The sequence below is a fragment of the Rasamsonia emersonii genome (genome assembly GCF_000968595.1).
Source record: "Rasamsonia emersonii CBS 393.64 chromosome Unknown ctg1118621762407, whole genome shotgun sequence".
Classification (NCBI taxonomy): Eukaryota; Fungi; Ascomycota; class Eurotiomycetes; order Eurotiales; family Trichocomaceae; genus Rasamsonia; species Rasamsonia emersonii.
The window spans coordinates 23867-33769 of record NW_013562556.1 but is presented as its reverse complement, the minus strand read 5'-3'; the positions used below and the strand labels follow the sequence as shown (position 1 = coordinate 33769).

General features: G+C 49.7%; 3 protein-coding genes across 3 annotated transcripts; all 3 read right to left on the bottom strand.

Annotated features, from left to right (window-relative positions):
- Nucleotides 1-1625: 1625 nt before the first annotated feature.
- T310_10161 (uncharacterized protein) lies at nt 1626-3144 on the bottom strand (the record flags this gene model as incomplete). The annotated part of the gene is made up of 7 exons (XM_013467417.1): nt 1626-1973; nt 2034-2152; nt 2212-2248; nt 2308-2436; nt 2494-2743; nt 2800-2891; nt 2968-3144. The coding sequence occupies 7 exons, from the start codon at nt 3142-3144 to the stop codon at nt 1626-1628; spliced, it is 1152 nt and encodes a 383-aa protein (XP_013322871.1).
- Nucleotides 3145-5116: 1972 nt separating this feature from the next.
- On the bottom strand, nt 5117-8231 carry T310_10160 (uncharacterized protein; the record flags this gene model as incomplete). The annotated part of the gene is made up of 5 exons (XM_013467416.1): nt 5117-6686; nt 6744-6965; nt 7018-7706; nt 7756-8128; nt 8218-8231. 5 exons carry the CDS (start codon nt 8229-8231, stop codon nt 5117-5119), a joined length of 2868 nt encoding a protein of 955 aa, XP_013322870.1.
- A 390-nt stretch (nt 8232-8621) lies between these two features.
- On the bottom strand, nt 8622-9442 carry T310_10159 (CCAAT-box-binding transcription factor (Eurofung); the record flags this gene model as incomplete). Its single annotated transcript, XM_013467415.1, has 2 exons — nt 8622-8887; nt 8947-9442. The coding sequence occupies 2 exons, from the start codon at nt 9440-9442 to the stop codon at nt 8622-8624; spliced, it is 762 nt and encodes a 253-aa protein (XP_013322869.1).
- Nucleotides 9443-9903: the final 461 nt, after the last annotated feature.

Sequence of the window (9903 nt, the reverse complement as noted above, 5' to 3'; positions counted from 1 at the left end):
CTAGGTTTTTGAACCTTAGCCAATTATTCTGCTTCTTGCGCTAACATTCTGCAGTTATGGATTGCCTCCCCATCTTGCAATCTGTCTGGGATGCTGTATTCACTTCCCAGCAATTTCCTAAGGAGGAGGACTTCAACTTGGAAGATGATGCTGGGTCATGCCTAATTTTCGTCGAGGCAGAGCACACCCACAACGATTTGCAAGCATTAATATTTACTCCCCGCTCTGGATTTGAACGAATTCCTTGGACAGATTTCGAATTGATGCCTTGGGCACAAGTTGCAGTCATGAGGGCTTAAGTGGGACTTCAGTAAGCTTCAGGAAATTGCACTCGAAAAGCATGAAGGCCATGAGTTTCCTGATGATCCCCTGCCAGCTCTCCGTGAAAAAGTATTAGAACGACTCAGGGAGAAGCCATGTGCTAGTGTCTTGCTTTCATCCAGTGGAACACGCTGAACACAAACTTCCGTGCGAACCCAGTCGCGACAAATTTGATATTACATTTCTTCTTGTGGATATTGATGGATGTCACTAGATAGACTCTATCTAAGTAGAAAGTATCGTACATCTTCAAAATTGCAGGAAGAAAGGTCTTCAAACGAGACGATACCAGAATTCGACTATCTAACCAGGAGATGATCAAGAACAGGCTTGAGATCCCTTTTATACCACCCGCTAAGCTGACAAGGGTATATATCAGTACAGACAACCCTTAACGCGGCATGTTGCTGGCTTTCTACACTAGTTCCAAAATGTGGAGCCAGAACAGAGCAACAAGAAAACATTGTAGCCAGGGATGACCTTGAATAAAGATCCTAGGTACACTGTATTTATTGAATAAACAGATTGCCGCGTGTCAACCACAGATATCAAAACAGATGAGAATATACAAGCTGGAAGGCATAGCGGAGACCGTTCTCGACATGATATTTACTATATTCTATGGTTTCTACTATTTTCGACATTTTTTTTCCCTAATCTTTGCATTCACTGTCGCGTACAGCGACATGGACGGCCACACCCTACGATGTACTTGGATCCTCCACGCCATCACATGTGGAAGGTCCATTAACGAGGCACGTGGACTATCCTTTCATTACACAAAGGACTATCCATAGCTACTTGACTACTTAGAATACTTACAGACACTTTAATGACTGCATGACTCATCATCCATTATTTTCTTTCCTGTGTTGGGGAGTTAGAACTGGAACATCGTGCATAGAAACATGTAGACCTGTGTGTAAAATCAGGTATAAATTCATTATTATTATCATCATAGTACTACTAATACTATTCTAACCCTTCCTCTCATTGCTCCTCCTTGATACCTAATGTACTGTACACCTTGTCGACTTCCTATAATGATATCTTCTTAAATTCTTACAGCAGTGCAATTTGGATCTCAGAGCTTACTCTCGCGTAAATCAGATTGTCCTATCGTCGAAACCCGTCTCTGGTCTTGATTCTGTACTTCCTCTCTGGCCTGCACAACACGCGCAAACGCCTCCTCCACATCATGCTCCGTCAACCAGGTAGTATCAGGGCGATTCGTCATTCTCGCAATGAGTGCAGCGTCCTCTTCTTCTTCCTCTGTGAGCGCCGCTGTCTGCTCGGCGGATGCTTTATCGATGCCAGCCAGGACGATCTTCAGCAGTCGCTCTGCATGTGGCCGGCGCGTTTGGTCCGTANACGTTCAGTGCCTTGCTGATAGCTGCAGCAGGTGAGAGTGGTACGTTGGCTGACGACGCAGAGCCGAAAACGTGTCGAAATGCCAATGCCAGAGCATACGCATCGTCCAGCGCCAGCGATCCTCCAGCCGCAAAGGCGCCGCCGTGAGTGTGCGCCGCGTCCCCGACGAGCGTTACGCGGGATCCGAACGTCCATGTGGGAAGGGGATCGCCCGCATAGTTGGGATAGAGGCGGGTGTAGGGAGTGCGGTCAACGAGGGCTTTGACGGTGGGGTTCCAGTTCTAAGTAATAGTCAATGATTAAGTATAGATTCGACCGGGAATGTTTTATGTTCTACGTACTCTGTACCTCTCCCGCAGCAACTTGATGTCGCCTTCCTGGTCCCATGAGACTTGTCTCTCTAGCTCTTCTGGACTGCGTTTGTCGATGTAGCTGCCTACGACGGTGAATTGGTTTTTGCCTACGTATTATCAGTAAGAAAGTAAGCGGGTTAAAGTCTTCAATCAGATGATTGCGTACCGAGCTTTGAAGCGAAGAAATTCTCTCGAGGGCCCCACTGCATCAAGTTAGACGGTAGGTATAGAAGGTATAGTATGATTTCGTGTATGCACACACCCAATGGGTCGAATCAGGCGGCAGATCAGGGACTTTGCCCTCGACCAGCGAGGCATCGAACGTAGAGCGCATGAAGATCCTGCCTGTCCATCGCAACCGGTGGTCTGGGGCAAAGGACTGTCGGACTTTCTACAAGCTTGATGTCAGCGCTACTCAATCTAGGTAGGGGGTTATGTATGTACTCACAGAACGAATCCCATCAGCCCCAATCAACACATCGCCTTCCGCACTCGTACCATCAGCAAAAAACACAACCACCCGCTCATCACGGACCTCTGCGCGAACGACCTTCTTGCCCAGGTGGATGATGTCCCTAGGGACATGCTTCAGCAGTGCCTGGTGCAGATGCGCACGATGGAATCTGGCCGTTTGATGCCGACGCAGCGGGACGTTGACGAAGGAGTCGTAGCTGACGATGCGGCTTGTTTTCCAGTGGCTGCAAACCTCCATCAGCAAACATTTCAAATAGTTCTTTTTTTTTATGTAACAAACCGATATATCATCGGAATCCCACTCGGTCCTCTGAACGCTACGTCGTCGTCTAGAGCGTTGTGCACGCTTAGCTTTTCGAGTGTTCGTAGACCCTGAGGCAGGCAGTCAGCACAAAAAAAAAACAAAAAAATAGAAGAGAATAGATTAGAGTAGAAAACTGGTTTTTACATTCGGACTCAGCGCTATACTAGCCCCTATCTCCTTCAACTCCCTCGCTCGCTCGTACAGTTGTACGTCGACGTTGATGTTGGAGATCCTTCTCAGGGCGATGGCTGTTGCGAGTCCGGCGATGCCGGCCCCGGCGATGAGGACTCGTAGGGGGTTATTGCTGTCTTTGGTGGGCATGTTTGAAGTATTTCTTTATCTGTGTGGATGGGTAATTGATGTTAGTTGACTTGTTTGACGGATTCAGATGTGATGTTCAGCTACAGTATCTATATATAGTCAAAACAATAAACGCGGAAGGTAATAATACCTATAATATAATCTAATCTAACTAACTAATTATTAGATCCATCGGAAACCAGATGCCGTATCGTATCGAGCGCCCTTCCGAACAAATAATGGATACTGCAAGACAAGCACGTCAGCCTCGGCGCCGTTGACGCCAGCCGTTTCAACAGCTTAAGCCGCGAAACGCCAACCCAGCGCAACCAGTCCACGGTGTTCTGGACCAGAAGAATTATTACGGAGTAAGAATAGACGGATTTCTTTCCACGCCATGTCCATGTCCATGTGCGATTTGTGTTTGTGTAGGCATACATCCTACTTATTGTATACGCCGTATCCTAGTGTGATAGATAGATTAGGTAGATGATACTAAATAAAGATACATCTAGTTTACTAATCTTCGCTATTAATTTAATATGCGTCTCTTAAGTAGGGATATTAGAAATCTTATTGTATTGTAATAGTATTTTTTTTTAAAACGAAAAATACAAGAAAAAAAAAAGGAAATAATCTTCTTTATTAATGGTCTAAAGCTGCTAGACTAACATATATAGAACTAATAACCTAATACCTAATAAGGTAAATACAATGCATTTATAATCAATATCTCTAGTAGTGTGGTGTGGATTCTGCTATTTATATATCTGCGTTACTTAGCTATTATGTTATGTATGTATGTGTCTTTTACCCATTTCCAGTTAAGAGGCCATATTGTATATATTAACGTATTTCTTGCTGGACAGCTCTGCTCGTCTTCCTCTTGTCTGTCTGGACAAGACACTGTCCTTGTTCTTCACCTGCAGGAGTAGGCGATGTTGTTGTTTATCATGTGGTGTTATACGCCGTGGAGTGGTTCATTATTGGTGTATCTGCAGAATGGAACAGAGAGAGGGTTTTACAAGCCTTGTACCCTTACAACTAAATATTGTCTCTGCAATGGTCATCTTCAACATCATACTCTGTCTTTTTTTTTCTTCTCGCCAGTATCAGTATGTATGCTATATGCGAGATTCCTGACATGCAAAGAACATGCCTAGCCTAGGCCATTCATCCTGTTCTGTGCATCAAGAAGAACTATACTATTCTAGTATCGAGTAGAAGTAGTTTGATAAATAAATAAACAAATACCCAGTTGGTGGTATAGACCGAATAATGGATGAGTTTTATTTATTTATTTATATCTGCTGCAGGTTCGTTTGGTCGAGCCTGTCAAGGATCATAAAATCAAATGTGACTCTTCTTCTGCACTCCTAGGAGGTCTCAGGAGATTACGAATCAGTACTCGCTCATCATCAATTCGTATGGGTTACGGTCCTGCAAGATATCAAAGTAGATACCTAAGATAAGGATTTATAAACTAAGGTATATAGCGTGACTCCTACGAATATTAGGAAAACTATAGGCGATATAGACAGGGGACCTTCAGGAGAATAGTTCAAAAGGGATTATTCATGAACTTTAGTATTGAGTTGCACTTCTCTTTCTGCCCTTTTTCTTTTAATGCTTTTTTTTGATTGCTTTTTTTGATCTTTTTTTTCTCTGCGTATGGCGATTGTTTGCCTTCGTACATGCATGCAGAATAATAAATCGAACCTAGGCCAGAGATAATAGCAAATCTCATATGATATTTGATGGTTTGACAGTATGCTTTTTTTGATAATAAATTAATATCCTTGATTCTTCTTGGCTTGATGGCTTTACTTGACCAAAGTTGTATGCACTAAATAAGAAGCTCAGGTATTGTGAGTGCGTTTGGATTTCCTAAACCTGATAGACATAGACAAGTCTAGAGTTACGCTGAATACAAACGTCAATAAGATAGCTAACACAAGGGTATATAACGGACACAACCATGCAAAGGGACAATCTAGAGTTCTTGCAGCTGTAAGTTGTCTACTGTCGGATTCATCAGGTAGCCCGCCTCCTCGAACAATGTCGCCCTCACCTGCACCAGTGCAGTGAGCTCCAAGATAAACTCTTGCAGGATCACGGCGTTAGTGAGAATGTGCCCAAGCGTCACCTTCCTAGCCGCTTCTGGAGATGCATCCCCAGCAGGCTCGCCGTCAACCACCTTAGCTCCCTCCTCAGACACCAACCGACCCGTGCTGTCAATCCAGAACTGCGTCGCCAGCCGTCGACGCAGATCTTCAGCGATAACGGGCCGCGGCTTGGACGGCGTTCGCGAGTCGGTTGCGGCCTCGCGCAAAGGTGACCCGACGCTGCGCGGAGACATCGAAGATGGACCCTCATCCAAAGGCCGTGTACTCCGTCCCCGCGGTGAACCGGACTCATACTCAGCCCGTGCGTTACGCTGCAAAGGACGTTCCATAGACGTGCGCGTCGTCGGAGGCTCGGACGGCTGTCGAGACGCATTGGCCGATCGGTCGGTGCCTGCTTGGTCATCACTGTGAAGAAGCTCCCGCCGTGCAGCCACGAGAACGTCAAAATCGGGCATATCACGTCGCCATTGTGCGATATATCCGACCAGCCGCCGCAGGACTTTCGGAATCGGAGGTGTGTTCTCGCTCGACCAAGTGGGCTCTGCGTGCGCTTGCTTGACAACTGCTATAAGATCTTCAATGCCTGACTCGGGCGTCTTTGTCTTGCCATCCGGCTCGGAGAACACAACCCGCGACCGCGGCGTTGCATCCGCCTTGTATTCGTAGTTGGACGGCTCGACAAGCAGCCAGCCATCAAGAGACACCAAGTTGGAAGAGGCAAGGCTGGTGATCACTTCCGTCAACGCCAGGTTTACCACAACACTGTTGGTGAAAAAGTTTTCCAACAAGCTCAGCAGCTCCTTGAAGATGAGATCGTCCGTTCTGACATCCAGCGGTCGGTCAGCCGGTCCGTCCGCAACGCTGGTACCCGGCGAGGGAGCAATAAATAGGCGAGACTCGACAATCAGCGCGGCATCTCTCAGGTAATTGTCGTACGATGCGTCTATGGAAGGGTCGTCAACAATCGAGGTGGCCAGTGACAGCAATTGTCGCAATTCCGCGTTCAACGCGCCCACCGTCCGCCGGGTATCCCGGACCGGAGGACACGTCTTGATCAACGATCCTGCGAAGGAATGGTGCCTGCGCAAGATCACCGTCAACAGCCTCAGCGTAGCGACAACGGTCTCTCGGTTCTGCGATTTGATGCTCATTAAAATCAAGTCTACCAGGTTAAAGAGAGACGGGGACGGTTTAGCAGCCTCCTCCGCAAACGCTGCGAGCAGGTCCAAGGACTTTCTCCGGCTAACTGACATATCCTTCTGAGATGGTGCCGCATCGACAGTCGGTTGTGAATCGGATGGAGAGGCGAGCAGATAATGGAGGATGCGATGAATCAGTTCCGGCTGGTCGATCACTTCCAACATTCGGTGAAGATACGTCAGGACTGCCGACGTTGAGCCGCCTTCGACGTCGGATGATTCGAGGAGAGAGGGGTAGCTGTGGCAGAGTCAGTACGGCCTTGAAGCCATCAAAGTTAAACCAGTAGTGACGAACAGAAGCTGCTCCAAAAATAGCACTTGAAAGTGGTCCAACAAGGTATCGTTGACTTCGGCGGACCGACAATGGTCGATGGTATCCTGCCAGAACAGCAGATAGGAAAGGAACGCATCCATGTCTGACCCCATGTAGGGCTTGACCGCAGCCCGGGAACTACTTTCGTCAGACAGGGCGATGATCGTAGGCATGTTATCCTCTGTTAATGCCGAAGATAAGTGCCTAGAGACGACGTCAGCTCGGAACGGCAACAGGGAGTTATCACTTTACCCACCTGCTTAGTTGACTGTATAGAGCACCTAAACCCGTTGCCATAAGCGTGGCCAAGTCACTTTCTATAAGCCATTTCTCCAAGTCTTTAGACCGTGTTGCCGTCTCGATCAAGTAGAGCAGACCCGTCCGGGCAAAGTCGCCGGCCCGGCCCTCGCGATGGACATAGTCGACAAGCAGATAAAAGAGAGGAAAGTCATCCTTCCTGGTTGCCCCAGCAAATCCTTTTTCCGCCGTAATGGGGTGCTGCTCCCGGTTCGATGACTGCTTGGGTGCGAACCAGGCGGGCAAGATCCTGGGCTGCAGACGGATGTTGTTCGCAACGCCAAACAACAGCTCTACCAGTCTCCCTTCGACATCCTCAATGGCCGATCCCGATCTCCGGACGAGATCTATCAGAGCTCTCGAAAAGACCCGGCTGTCGACGATGCCGTCCACCTCAGCGTCGATCAGGGTGTTAAAGAAGACGGAGGCGGAGGCAATCAAGTCCTCATCCCGGTAGGTCAGAGCCAGCTTCGTGACCGTCACATAGATCTGCGATGTGGAGGCATAGGCGAGACAAGGATGAGGCGCGGGACCCCGCGATTCGTCGCTGAGGACAGCATTGAGGCGGTCGATGCAATTGCGGGCATGAATGGTAGCGGCCAGCTCGGTGGGAGCATTACTCGTCCGCCAGATTTGCTGCCAGGCTCCCTGTCAGACAGTAGGACAGGCAGGAATAGAAATGAAGCTCCAAACTTACTTGCAGTGTATTGCATGTCCGCTTGAACGCCGCCAGTCGTTCAGCCGGGGAGGTCGTTCGGGGGGATCGGGAGGATAGCGAGCGGGAACCGCCAATGAGACGTGACCACTGGGGAAGACAATCAGCATTCGTCCACCATTTTCTCAAAACTGGCAGCCTGCGATTTGCATTTCTGGGGTCATACAAAGTCCATGGTTCGGCGCCGGCAGCATATTTCTCGGAGCCAGCAACCACCGCGGGGGAAAGGCAGGTCAAGCAACTCCGTTGATCGCTGGACGGAAGAGACGCGCTCCGACTCCACCGCGAGACAGCTGGCCCCAAAGCGGAAAAGGCTGAGTTGCAGTCACGGGAAGCACGAGGTACCGTCACGTGTCTGGCAGCCATATACCGACCTAGCTATGTACGGAGTACGCATACGTTAGGTAGGTAGTTACTAGTATGTACACAGACAACTTGGCCTACATTGGATGGATCATTACGAAGAGAGAAGGATGGCATGAAGCATAACCATTGCAATGACGACCAGGTCCAGCCCATTCGTCTTCATTTGTCCGGTTTGCAGGACATGGCGCAAACCAGACATTGCAACTCCAGAATCTTAAGACAAACATGCAAGAAAGAAAAACAAAAATGTGGAGGGAGGATATCCACATGCACACGATGCAGGAAGCCCAGTCCCAGACTACTCGCAACCAGAAAGCAAACGCCATTAGGAAAAACATCACAGAGAACCCACGCGCCTATGCAACCCATCCGATATCTATCATCACCCTTAAAAGATCCCGGAATCCAGCTGCACGAGATCCGATACAAGCGGGAAAAGGAAGATTATATAGAGACCGAAGTGGAGGACTGATTGTCCGAGGCTAGAAGTCGTCGCTATCGATCTCCTTTTTCCTCCGTCCTCCGCCCGATCTCCTCTTCCCCTCGTTGTGATCGCTGCCGTCATCGTCGCCCTTCTTGCCCGGCTGGTCCGGCACCTTGGCGATGATGTCGGCCAGGAAGTCCAGGACCTCGTCCTTGGCGACGGCCTGCTTCAGGTGAAGGGCTGTTATCCGTCTGGAATTGCGATCCTTGGCCTCTTTCGCAGCCTTGGTGACTAACGAGATCATGAACAACTCCAGTGCTTTCGCTGGACCGATTGTCAGTCAACAGAACTCGAGAAAAGGGAAAATCCAGACAGATACGTACACACTGCGACGGGAGTGACCTGTGCCACCTTGCCCACGTCTTCATCGGCCTGCATGATCCGCTTGATGCGCGCCACCGGAAACTTGGTCTTGACTTCGATTCCATCCCAGGGCTTGGGCTTCGGCGGCTCCACTGGCTGCGCCGGAGGGGCAGGTGGGATGCGAGTCTCGAAGACGGCCTGTTGTCCCTGTTGGGCCTGCTGTTGGGCGGCGGTAGATGACCGGGTGGTGCGACGAGACATGTCGGAGTTGGCGTCGTAGGGAGCAGACGGCGGCACGTACTGCTGCGGAATGCGGCTGTTGACGACGGGAGGCCGCTGCTGGTACTGTGGGGAGAAGAACGGAGAAGCGTCGTAGGAAGCGCGCTGGGCGATCGGACTGGCCAGGGGATATGGCGCGGGCGGTTGGTAGGCGGTGTTGACGGGGGCGGAGTAGGCAGGCTGGAAGGAGGAGAAATCGGGGGAACGAGGGCGGTAGGAGCTGTCTGGATCTGTCATTGCTGGGACCAGTAGATGGCTGTCAGCTACGAGCGTCCTTTTTATTTTTCTGTGGTTCCCTGTTGACCCACAGGCGCGAAACAGACGAAGTCAAGCAAGCAGTGTGGTAACTTACCGCTGCTGTCCGGCCACTAATCTGGATGCTCTGGATGGTGCGTGTTGCTACTGCATCCAAGCCCAACACGCACACCACTGCAAGTTGTAACAGCTGAGTCACCTGTAATAGTCAGAGGATCTGCCTGCTACTGTTCTTCTGCTGCGCAGAGAAAAGCAGCAGGTCGTGGGGGTCCGTCTTTCGTATTTTCCGGAAGTCGCGGCACTGCTATTATTTTTATTTTTTTATCGCGATAAGCCAAGCGCGCAGAGGGGACTGGCCCAGCGGTGCGTGCGCGGTGCGTGGAGACAGCAGACAGGGGCTGAGAGGGCGTCCCAGTGGGGGCACTTGTCGCGAACGGAAGCGT